This window comes from Brettanomyces bruxellensis, chromosome 8, assembly GCF_011074885.1.
Source record: "Brettanomyces bruxellensis chromosome 8, complete sequence".
Classification (NCBI taxonomy): domain Eukaryota; kingdom Fungi; phylum Ascomycota; class Pichiomycetes; order Pichiales; family Pichiaceae; genus Brettanomyces; species Brettanomyces bruxellensis.
In genome coordinates, this window is record NC_054689.1 from 1,100,551 (window position 1) to 1,118,975 (window position 18,425).

At 36.5% G+C, this 18,425-nt stretch overlaps 7 protein-coding genes across 7 annotated transcripts; 5 read left to right on the top strand and 2 right to left on the bottom strand.

The window, feature by feature from the left end:
* Positions 1-2,741: 2,741 nt before the first annotated feature.
* Positions 2,742-4,253, top strand: BRETT_000672 (uncharacterized protein; the record flags this gene model as incomplete). Its single annotated transcript, XM_041279236.1, has 1 exon — positions 2,742-4,253. The coding sequence occupies one exon, from the start codon at positions 2,742-2,744 to the stop codon at positions 4,251-4,253; it is 1,512 nt and encodes a 503-aa protein (XP_041137450.1).
* Positions 4,254-4,682: 429 nt separating this feature from the next.
* Positions 4,683-6,239, bottom strand: BRETT_000673 (uncharacterized protein; the record flags this gene model as incomplete). Its single annotated transcript, XM_041279237.1, has 1 exon — positions 4,683-6,239. One exon carries the CDS (start codon positions 6,237-6,239, stop codon positions 4,683-4,685), a length of 1,557 nt encoding a protein of 518 aa, XP_041137451.1.
* An 870-nt stretch (positions 6,240-7,109) lies between these two features.
* Positions 7,110-9,233, bottom strand: BRETT_000674 (uncharacterized protein; the record flags this gene model as incomplete). Its single annotated transcript, XM_041279238.1, has 1 exon — positions 7,110-9,233. One exon carries the CDS (start codon positions 9,231-9,233, stop codon positions 7,110-7,112), a length of 2,124 nt encoding a protein of 707 aa, XP_041137452.1.
* A 1,604-nt stretch (positions 9,234-10,837) lies between these two features.
* Positions 10,838-12,001, top strand: BRETT_000675 (uncharacterized protein; the record flags this gene model as incomplete). The annotated part of the gene is made up of 1 exon (XM_041279239.1): positions 10,838-12,001. The coding sequence occupies one exon, from the start codon at positions 10,838-10,840 to the stop codon at positions 11,999-12,001; it is 1,164 nt and encodes a 387-aa protein (XP_041137453.1).
* A 164-nt stretch (positions 12,002-12,165) lies between these two features.
* On the top strand, positions 12,166-12,930 carry BRETT_000676 (uncharacterized protein; the record flags this gene model as incomplete). Its single annotated transcript, XM_041279240.1, has 1 exon — positions 12,166-12,930. The coding sequence occupies one exon, from the start codon at positions 12,166-12,168 to the stop codon at positions 12,928-12,930; it is 765 nt and encodes a 254-aa protein (XP_041137454.1).
* Positions 12,931-13,358: 428 nt separating this feature from the next.
* Positions 13,359-15,251, top strand: BRETT_000677 (uncharacterized protein; the record flags this gene model as incomplete). The annotated part of the gene is made up of 1 exon (XM_041279241.1): positions 13,359-15,251. One exon carries the CDS (start codon positions 13,359-13,361, stop codon positions 15,249-15,251), a length of 1,893 nt encoding a protein of 630 aa, XP_041137455.1.
* Positions 15,252-16,598: 1,347 nt separating this feature from the next.
* BRETT_000678 (uncharacterized protein) lies at positions 16,599-18,373 on the top strand (the record flags this gene model as incomplete). Its single annotated transcript, XM_041279242.1, has 2 exons — positions 16,599-16,843; positions 17,461-18,373. 2 exons carry the CDS (start codon positions 16,599-16,601, stop codon positions 18,371-18,373), a joined length of 1,158 nt encoding a protein of 385 aa, XP_041137456.1.
* Positions 18,374-18,425: the final 52 nt, after the last annotated feature.

Consider the following 18,425-nt stretch of genomic DNA (forward strand, 5'->3'; position numbering starts at 1 on the left):
CAGGAATTTGGCATTAAAGTAATGTCAAGTAAGTATTCATTTCAGGAAGGCCTCAGGTGGACTTGAGACCAGATTTGGATAAGGATTACTCGCTTGAAAAGTCATCAGTTAAAGATGAGGTCCAGCGGGATGTAAATTTCAAACCAATAGAAGGAGAAAGGAAAAATGCGACAATGCGGTTTTAGAAGTCTCAGGTAAGCTGCAGGATATATTCTGCATAAAGAAACTCCCTTATCTCAAAGTAGAAAGGGATTTGCAGAGAAAGCAGTGAGACAAGCATTATCGATGTAACATAGTACATGTATCTTAACTAATTCGGGAAGATCCAAAGGATCAATGTATTAGTTACGGAAGGGAAATATATTGTTCCAGGTACGTATAAGGAAGCTATGGAACATAAGGAAGCAGTAAACTGGAAAAAGGCCTGCGATAAGGAAATTCAATCATTCCGGGAAAGCAATGCATTTGAGGCTGTTCTTGAAAGCTCGATACCGAGAAGGGCTAAGGCCATTGATAGTCGTTGGGTTTATAATGTTAAGAAGGAGCCCGATGGTGAAAGGTTCAAGGCCAGAATAGTTGCTAAAGGTTTTAAACAGGAGCATGGAATGGACTATACAGAAACTTATGCACCGGTAATGAAGTTGGATAGTTTTAGGTTTGTCTTGGCATATGCAGCACAGCAGGGCTGGCGGTTAAGACAGTTAGATGCTAAAAACGCATTTTTGAATGGTGATATTGATTGTGAAATCTATCTCCGGCCACCTCCAGGTGTTCACCTAAAGCATGGAACTGTGTGGAAATTAAGGAAAAGTGTTTACGGACTTAAAGCAAACACCAATTGTATAGTATTAGACAATCAGGAAAGTGTTAAAGGAAGGGAAAACCCCTTATTTGCTGCATCTGATAAAGAAGGTTTGAATTATGCATTGAGATGCTTATTCAAAAAGGTTTTCAGATGAAAGACCTTGGTGAGCCAGAAATATTTCTTGGCATGACATTAAATTGTTGCAAGGGCTTTATAAAGTTAACAGCGAAAGGACACTATTGATAGGATATTGGGAAATGTATGAATACGGCTTCCGGAAAGGAAGTTGTTAAACCCGATACCTTTAGCTTGGTTTTGATAGATAAGTAGTCGCCCTGGCTATCGGAAATTAAGGAGTCTGAATACAAATCAATGGTGGGGATGCTATTTCATATTAGAAATACGGTAAAGTCTGACATGACATATCAGGTGTCAAAATTAGCATCCTATAAGGATATATTACAGGAAGTTCACTAAGGAAACACAATGGTTATTATAGTATTTTGGTAAAATAAAAGATGATGAAGGAAGGCATAACAAGGCAAGGATGCAAGGAATTTTAGTTCTTGGATACATCCAAAGAAGTTGCTATTCGTCAATAAGGATCCAAAATAATTAATAAATTGTCTGTGTTTAGTGATGCTGATTGGGGAAAATCAGGAAATGGAAGATCACAATCAGGAGGAGTCGTTACATTCTGTGGTAACATCATTTCATGGCATTCCAGAAAGCAGTCTAGCGTGGCACTTTCTACGGCTGAAAGTGAGCTAATGGCAATAAAGGAAGTAACAAAAACCGGTTTATACTTTTATCAGTTGCTAAACGAGATTGGAATTCCAGTTAACTATGTTAATTTGTGTGGAGATAATAAGGCAGCTTTGACTATGAGCAGTCACAACACTCAAAATCATAAGTCGAGGCATATCTCCATATCTTATTTTTTCATTAGAGAACTTGTGGAGAAAAGACAATTTAGATTATGGTATATCCAGTCTGGGGCAAATCCAGCGGATCTTTTAACAAAGAATCTAAGTCCAATTAAGTTGAACAACAGTCTCATTACTATGTTGCAGTGAGAAGGAGAAATCTTAGCGCAAGAAGGAGTGTTGTTAGTATGCGCTAATATTTGGTTGAGTTACGTAATCTGGAATGTGAATTTGGTGAACGGATGTGATTCTGATTTGTATGGTGATTGGTCTTTAATACGGATTGAAGAGGAAAGCGAGAAAGGTTAGTTAAACGAAAAGATGGTTGAGAAAAAGGTATTTCTCATTGGTTGATTAAGTAATCAAACAATGAAAATTAAGGAACTCAGGAAACCATCAGAGAAAAGTTTTTTGTTTATAATTAAGGGCTTTGCCACTTCTGTGCAGATGAAATATGCATGATGTAAACGGTCATGAGGAATAACGAAGTTAAGCAAGTTATTAAGGGACCAACCTACTGATATTATTTCTACTACATAGGATTAGTATTAGCTGCTTATTTACGTAATTAGTATATAAAGGAAGCTTTCAATAAATCTCGGATTACAACAAATATTGCATTTGTTTTTCATTAATTTTTTTTGTCCTCGACCGCGAAGCACGATAAAAGAAACTCGAACTAAAAATACTTAAAAAATAAACCGCTGTAATAAATTTGATAGCATATTAAATCATTAATGGCTCTCTTCACAGTCTTAGCAGAAGAGTAGTTTGAAGGGGCAATATTCTACATTTAGTATCAATATAAGCATTTGCATGTTATTACTACCACATTGGATCGGCTACCTTTGAAATAAGCTAACTTTATTTTGGCGGGACCAACTCTTTTTTAAAGCGTTTGTCTTTTTTTTTGACAGAGCGTTGGGTGGGATCAGCCCCATCAAATATAAACCAAGTGGAACAATAGAACGTTTAAAATATTTTTATTTTCTTCAAATATCTGGTTAATGATGTCGTGTGTAAACAAGGAAAAAGAGGATGAAACACAAAAGTCTGGTTTGAATAAGTTACTTGCCACTGGGAAACTTTTGGGAAGTTTGAACATTGACTTTCACCAACTAACAGGAATTGATAACTTATGGGCACTCAGAGGCAAAAAGAACCCATCTGCAGATAATGCCTTAGATTCAAGTAGTACAAGTAGTCTGAATGCTGAAGATCTTACTATTGATGAACAAGAAGAAACACACGAGAGTTTCCCTTTGAAAAAAAGAATTTGGATTAAAAGGGAAGGAAAGAATCCTACCACTATATTTGTATCCCCTGGAATGCTGGTTGATGATTTAAAGTATACAATAACGAAAAACTATCCGACAACCTTGGCATTAGAGTGTGATCCCTCTGAAATTAACATTAATGCAACTGTATCTCCTGATGGAAGGAATGCTGAAGTAATTACGTTGAAGCCGGATCTGGATGTTTACAAATTTCTTGATGATTATTTCCCTGATGGGATGAAAATTATTGATGCATTTACCATAAGCATTCCTACAGGCAAAGGAACAATTCAATCTGAATTGAAGCAACGAACAAAACATTTCAAAAAGAAGGAAAAGCAGCGAGTGGGTATTCATGAAAAGGATCAAGGACAGATAGCCAATTCCAAATCACGAAATTTACGACAAGAAGGTAACATTGCATCACAAACATCACCGGAAAATGCAATGTCAGCATCTACTATTCCACCTGTTGTACTAGTTGCAAAAAGAAAGATGGCCCAAAAGGATGAAAAAAGCACTAGATCGAGTATAAATGGATCAGGATCTCAGAAATCCAGTGATCGCTTTCATGCAAGAAACGGGACACAGAATTGGGATGGTATAAAATCCCAGGAAGTAAGGTCAAAGTTCTCCTTATCTACTTTTAATAATTTGACAGGTTCCGACACTCATCGAAGAACAATTAATGACATGAAACTGAGGCCAAATGCCGGAATTTCAAAGATTCTTTCCCATATTAATGTTTTAGTTGTTGAGGATAACCTCGTGAACCAGAAAATTATGGCTAGACATCTTAAGTCCTGCAAAGTTGGATTTAAGATAGCATCGAATGGAAGGGAAGCCCTTGAAATGTGGAAAGAGGGGGGCTTTCATCTTTGTTTTATGGATATTCAATTACCCGTTATGTCTGGACTTGAGGTTACTAGGGAGATTCGGCGACTTGAAAAAGTGAATCGAATTGGAAACTTTCCTACATCTCAGCTGTCTGGTTCAAAGGACAAGACAGATAACAAAGCTCCAAGGGCATCAGATAAATTAGACCTTTCACTTTTTCGTTCACCAATTATAATTGTGGCTTTGACTGCATCTACGGGTGCTGAAGATAGACAAGAGGCGTTAGCAGTTGGATGCAACGACTATCTCACGAAACCTGTACAGTTAAAATGGCTTAGGAGCAAGCTTACAGAATGGGGTTGCATGCAAGCTCTAATCAATTATGATCATTTTAGAAGCGACTATTAAGAAGTAATCGTGGCATCAGGAACAGGCTTTTTTGTTATATGCGCTACTATTCATGGTTATAAATTTAGGGTTATTTATCAATTTACTTACTTTTCATGCGCAGTCACAATTCAATCTTCCTTTTTTTTTTTGATACGCTTTGAATGTTGTTAATTGAAGTCTATACATACACACGCACTGCCTTTTCCTTTATTACAATGCTTTTTCGTTATCGTCTTTCTTCTGTTTCATATTTCAAACTGTTTTTGACTCTACTTCCTATGATAATCCGCTATCAAAAGTGCTTTCGGTATTATGTTTTAAATATGGATTTCTGTGTTATTTTCCCATTATTTGGTTATATTAAGTAGAAATCTGTGCCGCTTATATTTTGCCATTAAACTGTGTGCATAATTGTATTCATTATGTTATATTACTGATGAAAAGATACTATACGTTGTTCTGCTTTCCCTGCCGCCTGTACAATGATCCAGGTAGGGAATCATTAATATGCCCACTTTTATTTTTCGCTAACGAAAGTGTACTTGTGACTTTCTTCAAGGATTTCTTACGAATGATAGCACTTAGTTTTTCATAGACCAGAGAAATATTTTTGAAATCCTTTAAGCGACTTTCAAGGAATGCAATGATTTCATCATCTTTCTGCACAGAGAATATATCTAACAAATCTAAGAAGCTGCTTGTCAGCACTTTAGATTCGAGCATCTTTAATATTAATTTGCAAGTTTCCAACTTGTTTGGAACAGATGGTTCGAGTTCCCACTCGGCCAATTTCACATCTAAAACCTTATGTTCAGCTGTTGAAAATTTCCAAGAAGCCATGCAGTACCTCATAATCGTTTCAGAGAGAAGTATTTGAAGTATGGGCGAGACATCTGAGACTTTTTTGACTAATCCTTGATTTATGATTTGTTTTATCACATTGGCATAATTTTGTGTGAAGATTCTTGGATTCTGATATCTCTGCATACCTAGTGAATGTGACAAAAAGCGAACAGTTTGGATTAACAATGGTGTTGTCTCGTCCCGGTGCCGATTGAATTCGTCACTAATATCCTGCAAGTCGTCCATAATATCTTTCCTTCCCGCATTTGGCATTAATGGTGTATTAGGTAGCATAATGGAAGAAAGAAGTGTTGTGCCTTCGTTAGCCATATTGATTAATGTGTTCATTTTTTCTTCTGATCCTAGACTGCTCAAGTACTTTATTGTATACCTTGTTGTTCTTGAAGACTTGTTATCATTTATGGATGAATGGTCTGGATGGTTTGATGAAGTAAAACGTATCTCCAAACCTGCAATATTTGTTGGAATATTGGAAATTCCATCTGTTTTCCCCATTTTATCGACGACTCTAATTGGAGTGCACAAGGGAGAACCGAGCATAGAGGATGGAAGTGTTATTGTGCTTGAAGTTGTCAACTCTTTTGAAGCCTTTTTATGATTTAAATGCTCTGCAGCAGAATGGCTCATAGAACTGAGGCCCCTAAAAATGTTGTGTAGGTTATTAGAGGTAGCCTTCAGTAAAGCTTGTGCTCCTTTGAATGCATTGGCGCTCGATATAGTATCACTTCTAGGCTCAATATCAGAGCATAACCCTTTTTTCCCTGTTGTAGCTCCAACTAGCTCAGAGTCTCCATTTTGGACTTTATAGAAGCTTTCTGAATTTCTTCCTTGCTGCTGAACTATATGCCGGGATATTTCTGAGCTATTAGTGTCAACTTGTCTAACCATACATGGAGCTGGCGATTGTATTGATACATTATTCAATGGTAAGAATTCCTCATCATTTCTGTGTGATCCTTTTTCATTGCGTAGGTACTTTTGATAATCTTTGTAGCTTCTATAAAAAAAAATTCCGAAAAGCACTAGAAGAATTGAAAAGCAACCTACCAAACTAACACTAACCAATAAATCCTTATGGTAGTTGCCGAAGTCGTGCATCAGGCTTTGCTCTGATTTAGCAAAAAAGTCTATCTCCTCCATATATATCTTTTCAATCTTACAAATTTCCCTTGAGATTACACTTATTCCCACTATTGTAAGGCAAAAGAACAAAAGGAACGAAGAGCAAATAAAGGGATTTCCTGAAGTATGCAGATCTGGCGGTAATTTTTAGCGAAAAGGATTCTTCTTAAAAAAATTTTGTTAAAAATCAACAAGATTCGGATCCACAAAGTACCTAGACGTTTTTATATGTTAGTAACATTGATTCCAACTTATACATTAATAAAAAGTATAAATTTGAAAATATTGTATGACTTCAAGACTTTTAAGAAATTCAAGATAATAAAATCATCTCCCATTAAAGGGTTTAAGCTTATAGATTTCCCGTTTCATCTATTGCGTATATGTTTTATATCCTTCCAACGAAGTCTGATGTATAAACTTCCAGCCTTTCGTTAGCCATTCTTGAGGGAATTCTAGGATATGAATAATACCGACTTATTTCGGCGTTTATCAATTTCGATGTGCACGTATTCAAAATAGTACTATGATGTTTTACCTCGAGATGAGCGGTTGATTGAAGCCGTTCGTCACTTGCGATACATATGCAGCTATATTATTTCCTTGACTGCACTTCGGCTAATTTAATCTCAATTTGAATTTAGATATGCGATAAAAAATATATATTTTTTCAGAAAAATTATGTGGTAAATCATTTACCGCATAAAGGCTGCCTAATATTTAATCTACAGAGGAAGTTTAGAAACAAAAATGTTAGAAACGACCTGTGTATTACCTCCAAATATTCATTGCTATAAAAAAAGAATAACAAAATCTGAAGTTGAACCTATAAATCTTTAGAAAAAATAGCCAGAAGAAACAAAGAGTAAATGTAGCCATGCTGAACCCTCAGTTCTGTGTTGAAAATGGATAATGCTGATATCCAGTGCTAATAAATGCCCTATCTATAAACTTCTGCCATAAACGCACAGCCGCCACATTGCCATCCCCAGACTCAGTTAATTTGTCATGATCTTCATAAAACGTAGTATCGCCATTCTTTCCTTTTATCTCCTTGTTCTTTTTTAAAGGAGAAGATTTAGAAAGCCTTCTTGCAAGTTTTATCCAATCTTCAACCAGCAAACCAGTCATATTATAGACATCATCATCAGTGCTGTACTGAACACCAAAGCTAATTTTCTGATCTCCGGACTTTTGCAACTTATTGAGATCTGCATAGTACTGTGTATATCTCTCTGGACTGAACAGTTGATTCACATATCCCGGTCCCAAATCAATGTCTGATGGCATCACCGGAGGAATAGTGATATCTTTTTTCAAGGTGTAATACTGTTTGTTGGCCGTGAAGTTTTCAGCTATCTGTAAAGAGTCTGCCAATTCATCTGATTGGTCCAATATTTTATTTGCCCTTGCAAAAAACACATCCCATCCTTCAAATATCTCATGATTGTCATTATTTGAAAATAAATCCGTAACATTGTACTCCCAGACTCTGAATCCTGGGTTATACGTTGGAATGACCGATGCTGAAACGTGAGCAAATGAATATCTTTCTCCGTGCTCGCCTGCCTTTTTCTTCCCCTTGATTCTCACCAGCAAATCGTCTCTTATACTATTTAAATACGTGACCTTCCCAACTGGTGCACTATCATATCTTTTAGACTTTCTATTCACTCCAAAGTCATCGTCAAGTAAGCCCATAGCCCTATACATATCAATATCGTCTCTGAAATCTTTAACATCTTCATCATCATTATCAGCATTCTTTGCAAAGATGTTTTCTTCTTCATCACCATATGTTTCGAAGTTCAATGATTTTGCATCATCTTCAAGTCCCATTGCATTCAATCTATTTCTTATTGAACGCCAAGCTTTAACGGAATCAAGTGGAACAAAATGATCCGTATTCATATGACCCCAAACCCCTCCTATAATAATATCCCGATATTCATGCATCCAGACGGCCATTTTAGTGTAGCAACTATAGTGTAGGTTTTTAGGAATAGGAGGAACATGGCCACTAAGCCAAACTTTCATATGTCTTCGGCGCAGCTCCTTCAAAGTTATTGATAGCCATTCGAAAAGTTTGTACCCAGGCTGTTTCCTACCATCGCAATTGTCATTCAATGGGTTCGACTTGAAAAAGTATAAAGTGTTGATGGAAAGGACAGCTAATTTTCCTGGGATCACTTCTCGAAAGTAATAAATACCTCTGTCAAACGTATGCATCTGTTCCGCAGGCACAAAACTCCTCCAAATTTTGTACATCTCACGTGTCTGTAATGTTGGTCCAGGGGCAACTAAGTTGTGTGGATAGACATCGTTATTTCCCAAACTTGGAACAATCTTTACTCTGCGTTCTTGTGGCATTTTTTCTTCTTCTCCGTCATCCATAAAAGTAGTCTCCATTCTGTCTGCTACTTTTTGATTCATTGAGAAAATATCGGATTCCAATCTAGGATTACTCCTATCGTTGTCGTGACGGACATTATCTCCAGTCCATATAACAAAGTCAATCTTATCTTTTAAATTTTCACGTATCCAAGCAAGAGTGTCCTCATAAAGATATATTGGTGAATCGCATCCGCTCATAGAATCACCAAATTTATGACTTAGCTCATCAGGTAATGCTTTTGGATCCCTTTTATGGCATTTCCTTACTATCGAAGAATTCAATTTATTTAGAAGGTCCGGATGCATATCTGTAATATGAAGGAAGCGACCGTGATAAACAACATCCTTTGATTCCCTAATAGCATTTCCATTAATATCAGTTAACCTAACTCTCACCGAATGATTGGGAGTTAGCCCCAGTCTCAGATATTCGTCCTCATCATCATCGCTAACCTTAGTTACTGTAATGATGCCACGCTCGTTGTATGCGTTTGCAATATCTGTTTCAGAGCTAATTTGTGAAATAGTCACACCGCATATGAATATCACTGCCAGTGTAATTGCGAAGGGCACAATATTATTTAATACGAGATGTGACTTCGAAAACTTCATTATCATTCAAGTTGACTGTGTCGATAGTTGAATTAAAGTCAATATTTTTGGTAAGATGATTATTGCTTACTCCACACGCCGAATATGGCTTTCATGAAGAACAATATTTTTTGCAAATGAAAATTAAGCTTAGATACACTTTACAGCCTAAGGTAATAATAATGAATACTGTTCAAATGAAGAGAAAGTAGCACTTCAGATGATGATGGCTTAATTATGGCTGCATGAAGTTTTTCGTCCCCCGTAATAAAGTACCAATATTTAAATTAACAACAATAAAATCTTGTTTTTTTCTTTACGCAGCGAATTTGCAAATACTACATATACCACGTTGTGGTCTTTCTTCAATCTCAATCAAGGCCAGCTACAAATAAATTTTACGATGATATTATTGAGGTGTGGTATTTGAAATATGTATGGATTGGAGGGTGCTTAAATTAGCTCAACTACGTTATATTTATGTCGTATTTTATGTATGTACTTCTGACTCCCGAAATACAAACCGTAAAAAATACCCAGTAAATTATTCAAGGCTGTGCAGCAATGAAGCTTCGAACTTCGTTTTTAAATGTCAAATACTATATTCATTCCCTGAAAAGGAACGGATGGATACTAGGGAGAAATAAAAGCCTTGCTAGCACTTACCGAGTATCAAATAGTAGAGTAGTCATAGGGGCTTTAAACAAGCATCTGGCGTTACATAGTTTTCTAGTATTTTTCTCAGCATAAAAAAGTAACTCGTGCTTGATTTTCTGTGCAGGTAGCCGGATGTTCGATTGTCTGCTTTGATCGAATGCGTTTTCCATTTTCGGCAACTTCTGACTTTACAAATAAATTACGGTATGTATTTGAAGAAAACAAAACAACAAAGATAGATTAAAAAAATTTAAAAAATTTAATTTTTGAGAACGTCATTTAATCCAAACAAAATGAAGTGTACCAACCTGCTTGGTCATAATATTTATGTTCTGTAAAATAGCACTTTGAACATCAATGCAATCATAATTTTGCAAATCAACTCATATTTCTCTCAGCATGTATGGTGATGCAAAATATGGGATAGCATTGTCAATTGCTTACTGAACTGAAGAGAGTCTATCTATTATGTACATAATTGCTATAGCCGTGCACGAATGCCGAAAGTGGGCAATACGCCTGCCCAATCTCACTTTTTTTTGAAGACTGTGCATTGTTGAGGTAGCTCCAGCCTTGGTCTCATTTCATATTTTTTCCTTCCTCTTTGCTAGCCCGCCTTCACCCCTCTCTTGTTTTTCCCCCTGTTCTGTTCGGCTATTTTCATATTTTTATTTTTTTGCTTTCTCTTGCCATGAGTGAAAACGCTTACTTATTAAGCTTGGAATTGTATTTTCATCTGCTTCTAAGTATATTGAACTATAAGTCATTTAAACGATATCTAGTGCCCCATATTTTGATTCAGTTTACGGTGTCTCTTAGTGTTCTTTATCAAACACCAGCAACAAAGGCTACTATTTATTATTATTCAAAGCATTACATTTGTCCAATTTACGCTATTAAAAGGCTAACGATCCTAATTAATAATAACCAAGGCCAGAAGCGAAACAGGACGTACATTCGCCTGAGAGACAATAATGAGTTTGGTTTCGCAGGAACAGCTAATGCAGAATCAACAGCAACTGCGACAATTGGATGAGCAAAGGCAGAAGCAAGTGGAGCAGACAAAAAGTTTTCAGTCCAATGCCTCATCTGCTCGAGAAATGGTTCAAAGATTAAGAACAATTGACCACAAAAAGGAACGTAATGACCCCTCGAATCCTCTATTTATCCAAATGCCTACCCGTGGCAATCCGACTGAAGTTATGGCCGCTAGGTTCAATTCTTGGCGAAATATAATTGGATGTCTCATTCACTATTTAAAAGAAACGGTATCAGTTCATGAAGAAATAAGTCGCCAGCAGATTCGTCTACATCACGCAATAAGTTTTCCTTTCATAACACAAGGGTTAGATGGCGAGCTTTACCAGCCAATGCGTGTTGCTAGTGCAAATGGTTCATCGTCTGTTGCAAATGCGGCCACGAGCATTTTTTCCGGTCTTCATGGAAATTCTGCTACCTCACCAGAGGTTGCTGATTTGTCGAAGCAAAAGGATGAATTTGACTTAACAAAAAGATTTTTTTTACCGTTGGGAAGTGGATCTATTCAAGATTTGCCTACAATATTATATCAATATCATGCAAATGCATCCTTATTAGCACAATCTGTGGTTAAGGAGTTAAATGGAACGATAATTCCTCGTTTACAAGACCTTAGAAGAGATTTGCTGGTAAAAATCAAGGAAATTAGATCACTCCAGAGTGACTTCCGTAATAATGTTGACAGATACCACCAAGAGACGAGAAATGTGCTCAAGGGCTTTGTTCAGTCCATTGATGTTAGCAAGCGTGCTCCAGGTACTCTTCCACCAAGAAATGACCCATATCTTTTAAAATATTCTCTTGATGGTCAGATAAAACGTCAATTAACAGAGGAGAATTACCTACACGAAGCTTTCATTAACATTCAGACCTCAGGAAAGGAACTAGAGAAGGTGGTTTATATTGAAATTCAGACTGCATTAACTGTCTATGCCAAACTAATGGGTCAGCAGGCCCAAAATATTTTTGACAGATTGATCTCCAAACTCGATACAGGCATCTTGGCCAAGAATCCAGGTTTTGAATGGGATTCCTTTATTGCAAAGGATACGGCTAATTTCATTGATCTTAACACGCCTATGAACATCTTAGTGATATGAGATATAAATACCAGACTGACCCAATAACATTACCTATCAGGTCTGGTTATTTGGAGAGAAAATCCAAATACTTAAAGTCATACGCAAGAGGTTGGTATGTGTTGACATCGTGCTTTATTCACGAATTTAAATCACCTGATAGGAAGAAAGATCCGATTCCTGTAATGTCACTTTCATTGGATGATTGTCAGATTGCGGAACATTCTCGCAAAGATGTGAGAAATCCAAATACATACCACAAATTTGTTCTTCATGCTAGGCAGAAAGGTGGTTTGTTGAGAAAGGGGCATAATTGGGTCTTCCGTGCGGAGAGTTATGATGCCATGATGGAGTGGTATAATGATTTGAAGAGACTTACGCAGTTACCAACACCACAATCAAGATCTACAATTGCCTGGGAAAGACGCAAAAACAGGGATATATCTAGTATGGCTGCTAGTATTTCATCATCTGCAAATTCTTTGAGTTCGACCGGTATTCAAAAAAATGGTAACCCTGTTTCAGCAGCAGGTAACAGAACCTCTTTTCATAAAATGAGATCAACCGCTTCCAATTACTCCGCACAAAATTCGATGACCAACAGATCTATTGATACAATGTTGGGTGTTTCGGATGCCTCAAAAGGTCGCATGCCAGAAAATATGGGATCTTCTCAGGGAGTCCCAAAGTCCATGGTGACGAATGATGTCGTTTTAAATCTTCAAAATGATACTTTGGCACAACACAGAAATTCCCAGAATTCCCATCCTGTTATGTCCAAAAGGGTGGGCGGTAATAATGCAAAAACTGTGGACGAATCTGTGTCTACTGCAGGCTTAGAAGATATTCAAGCTGATAATGCTAAGGATAGTTATATAGATGGTACGGTGGGAGAGAAGTTTGGTGAAATGAATGTTTCTGATGACACACGGAAGGAAACACAAATATAAAGATGAAGTGTGTTAAAAGGCCATATCAGCAGTTGCAGGCATTACGTAGAATTATATCATCCACAGAGGTGTTAGGAATTGTGTACTTCCTTGCTTCCCCTCTCTTCTTTTTACTAATTTTACTTTTATTCAGTTATATATTTACCGAGGAATCTAATTAGAATGTTGCATAGTTAGTTATAGTAATTTGTGTTCTTCGGAAACCGAAACTTTTTTTTAATTTTTGACAGATGTGTTTTTATCATACATAATTAGAATGCGATTCACTTTTTTTCGTGCTTATCTCAATTTGATTTGCTGAAGCAGCGGTGAAATTCAGGTTGGACTTGAGCGAACATTTCATTTCCGTGAAATATATATCGTTTCTTACATTTCATTTATACACAATTATATGTCATCATCTCATCCATTTTCGATAATCACTTGCCATGGAAAGATCTAAATTACGTGCTGTTGCAGACTTTCCCGAGCCAGGCATACAGATAACATCACAATTTCCAAAGATATTTAGCACGATATGCTTGGGAATCTGTTTTATCGTATTTGTATTCTATAAAGGAGGTAAGGCCTTTTTCACAAGATTCTATTCTTTACCACCTCAAAGTTATGTACAGAATATCAAGGAGGCAGTGAATGGTAACGGATTAGTCAAAAGGTCCAAAGTTGGTATAAAGAAGGCTAGCTATAGAAGAAGACTTATTTTAGCCTCAGCAAAGCCGCAGATGTACTCGACCGTCCCATTGACAAGCAAGAAAGATACAGATTGTTCTAATAAGGCTTATCAGGATATTAGAATTGCCAGGGTTGATAAGGAGGAAAATTCTGAATTTCTTAACCTTATTAAACCAATGGAACCCGACTTCCCAAAAAGAAAAATATTATATGGTTTTTTTCATCCTTACAGCTATGCTGGAGGAGGTGGTGAGCGTGTTTTATGGCAAGCAGTGTACGTGACATTGCAAAAAAGTTCAAGAAACGTTGCCCTTATTTATACGTTTACCGAATCAAACGATCAATCTGTTTCTTCCATACTTACATCTGTTCACAAGACATTTGGTCTTGATTTCTTCACTGAGGACAAAAAGGGCAGGGTTGTGTTCATGCAACTTCCAAATAAATACAGATGGATTATTGATGGAAACTCATTCAAGTTTCTAACTATGGCATTTCAGGCATTGGGATCTGTAATTGCCTTCTTTTTTGCAATGAATGAATGCGCACCAGATATATTCATAGATACGCTCGGTCTCCCATTCAGTTATCCCTTAGCAAGCTGCTTTCTACAAATTCCTGTTTATGCTTATGTTCATTACCCATGGGTTTCTAATGATATGCTTAACAAGCTTGCTATCAAAATGAAGAAGAACCCGGTGTATATATTAAAATACGCTTACTGGTACCTTCTGATGAAGTTATATTCTATATGCGGCTCTTTTTTGACAGAATCCTCTTGTAACTCAAGTTGGACTCTAAAAAATCTATTAAAGGTGTGGACGTGGGCAGATGAAGATTCAAAACCCGCTATCATATACCCACCTACTGGGATTGATGAATCTAAAATTCGACTTAATGCAGACAGTTCAAGGTCACATATATTCTTGTATATTGCTCAATTTAGACCTGAAAAAAGACATGAGTTGTTGATCAAAGAATTTCATAAATATGTTACACGGTGTGACAAATTGTGCGCTAAACCGTTCAAGCTTGTTCTCATCGGCAGTACCAGGTCTGATGATGATAAAAAAACGGTTGAACATCTTAAGAGTCTTATCAATGATTTCTCGTTTCCTGAAGGAATGATCGAGATAAAAGTTAATGCCGCTAGGGAAGAGGTTGATGAATACCTCAATAAGTCTGAATTTGGTCTGAATGCTATGTGGAATGAACATTTTGGTATTTCTGTTGTCGAGTACATGATTTATGGTGTTATACCGATTGTTCATGCCAGTGGTGGTCCTCTTGCAGATATAGTTGTTCCTGTGGATTCTGATACAGGAAAACTTTTAGTTGAGAAGGGAGAAAGTTATTCAAGAGATACTATAGGTGAGACTTATATGCCCGGACTTTTCTTCCAAGATCCTTCTGATCCAGATTCTAGTACTAGAAAAACTGAATTTGAAAGTTTATCCGACGTTCTTTGGCGAGCTTCAGAACTTACAGATGCTCAGAGACTTCAATATCGTAAGAATGCTATAAGTGTTGCCGAAAAGAAATTCGGAATATCGGTGTTTGAGCAAGAATGGGATAGAGTTACAACATCATTGGCTGATTACGAAATATATGAACGTAATAAAAGAGGTAAAGTCGAAAGGTTATATTGAGAATAGGATATTGGAACTTTCTGTATTTGAATGCGAATAACGCTTCTGCGATAAAAGTAATGAGTAAATCTTCCTAATTATTTTTATTTCCCTTTTTGTTAACACGTAGTTTGTGAGAAACTTCTTCGTTGATGAGATCGTCCAACTTTGCAAATAATGTATTATTCCATTTGAAGTTTGGCTATCAGTTCGAGAAACATTTATTTGTTCAAGCGTTCTAATATTCAGACGCAATTTAGTAATCTGTCTGGTATCATGAATCATGTTTTGTTTTATGTCTTCTATTTCAGTGACCAGTGTGTTCTCTAACCGTTCGTAAACTAGAGATAGTCTAAGTATTTCTTCTTCCAATTTGTCTGACGTACTTCGAAATTTATTTGAGCTGTCTGACATTTCCCCACCAGGTGTAACATTAGAAATATTGTTCAATGGTAAGTGATAGTTTTGTCTTTCTGCAATTTTTTTTATATCTTTCCTCTGTTCATGTTCATTTTGGGTGATGTCATCAAGGCTGAATATCCAAAGCACAAACGTACTATAAGCGAGGTAAAGAACTGCCTGATACATTTTAGCAGCCCAACTGATTATTAATATGAGGGAAGAAATAGTCCATATATTTGGACTGAACTCGGTTAATTTCTGGTTTAAATTGATTCCTATCAAAATGGATTGACGTCTGATAGTATTGGTTATAGGAGAGTTATTCATCAAATAAAGCGTTAAAACGCATCCTGTGGAACTGAAAGATATGATTCTAACCATATAATCATCTTTGTCGAAAATTATGCCAGCTTGAACAAAACTTAAAAATATTGAGTCTGCAAGTAAGAGTGCTTTTAAAGAAGCGTTATATCTTGTAAAAATTGTCTGCTTATTTGATCCAATTTCGTCATACGTACTTGAGTGAGCTGATGATATAGTAGTTTCATACAAAGGTCCACTGCAAGACTTACACAGATTTTCCATATTTTCGTTCATATTTAATAACAATATTTTTTAATGCTTTGTATTTGTTCTTACATCCACTTGAAATTAGGCTCTGCTTGTTTTGTTACATTTCACGACGTATTATCACATATGAAAAAAGGAAATCCAAACAGGTATTAAGCGCCAAAATTGTAATCCCTTTTTTCACGTGATGCTTTACAGGGTTATAAACCCTTGATTTTTGGCTCCTGCAAAAAATTATTATTTCAAAAAAATTTAAGCAAGAAAAAAGTGAAGGCAAATCGAGATGAAAAATCGAATATCACAGATCATACTCTTTTTACGAGTTTAAATTGCATCTACAGGAGTCTTTGCAATAGCATATAGGAGTTCTGTTCAGATACACGTCATAAATACAACATGGTTTTAGTTCAAGATTTGCTTAACCCTGATCCATCCACCGAGGCCCAGAAACACAAATTAAAGACATTGGTGCAAAGTCCAAGATCTTATTTCATGGACGTTAAGTGTCCGGGATGTCTCAAGATTACTACTGTCTTTTCTCACGCCCAGACCCCAGTTACATGTGATTCATGCTCCACAGTCCTATGCACACCAACTGGTGGTAAGTGCAGATTGACTGAGGGATGTGCTTTCAGAAGAAAGTAAGTGCATTCGCTTTACGGGATTGGCAAGTGTGACACAGACATAACGAAAATAATATTAATAACAACTGCTTATAATGTTTGTTAGAATCAGTAATTGCTTCACATTTCAAACTTATATTGCATATTCCAAGCTGAAATAGATTTATCAGTCCTTATACATCTTCATCCACATCAATTGGCATTAGCGCATGTTGTAATGTCGTTATCCAAAAACAATTACTGGTTATTCCATGCAGTCATCACCGCTTTTATCACAGTAGTGGAATATCATAATTTTGCATATTAATAGGTTAGGGCGCCGTCTATTTATGCAGAATTCGTCATCCCCATTTTCCCTTCATATCTATCATTGTATAGTTAGATTTTCTACTTATTAAGTACACAAATATACGGGTACTCAGTCCATAAAGTTAGTATAAAAATGTATATTTTTGTAATGTGGGAAGTAATTGGAGTATTGTGTTCATACCACGTATTTTTATTTTCATTTCATAAATAGTAATGGTAATGGGGATGTTGCTTTTTCTTTCGTTAATCATTTAACTTATGTTGGTAGGGCATTTAACCGTGTTCATAACTCTCCTTATTCAGACTACCTGATAATATTAATAAAGCTTTATTGAGATGAATTTTGACTTGGTGCAGGTTAACAACAATACAGAACTAGTTGAGCCTAAAAGAAATATCCCGAAAGTTCTTACCATCGCTGGATCCGACCCCAGTGGCGGTGCTGGTATAGAAGCGGATATAAAATCTATAACAGTAATGGGTTGTTACGGTTTGACTTGCATTGATGGTATTACGATTCAAAATACTATGGGTGTTTATGGGAAAAAGGTGACTGAGTTGGAAGGCCTTACCAAGATTCTTTACTCTAATTTTAATAATGGTAGCCCAATCGATGCTATTAAAATAGGGATGATGACAGAGGGGATTGTCCAGTGGTTTAAATCTTGCTATTCGCATGGTATGGTGAAGTTTTTAGTTGTGGATCCTATAATTAGTTCTAGCTCCGGCTATAATTTGGCAAAAATGATGTTAATCAAAAGTGCTATTGATAATGTATACTTACATGCCACACTTTTGACGCCGAACTTTGAAGAAGCATTGAAAATCATTGAAATTTTGGGGCATGAGAGGTCCAAATACACCTCGAGGAATTGTTTAGAGTCCTTCTACATGTTAGCAAAAGATATAGCATGTTTTACGAAGTGCCATGCAGTATTATTAAAGGGGGGTCATATGCCACTATCCAAAGTGAATGACACAGAACTCGTTGACGTCCTCTATGACCCAGATAATATTGATAAATTTACAATTTTCAAGCATGGTCGTATAGTTGGAGCGAAGAATACCCATGGTACTGGATGTACTTTGTCTAGCGCCATTGCAAGTTGCTTGGCCCTAGGGAATTCCCTCCAAGATGCAGTTCAGATTGGTACAAGTTATGTTCACAACGCAATGAAGTTTGCAGACAGTGGTTTAGGTAAGGGTAAAGGACCTTTAAATCACATTTATTATATGTAACATTTATTCAAGAATCTTATAGCGATCATTTGATGTATACTAAGCTGTTAGT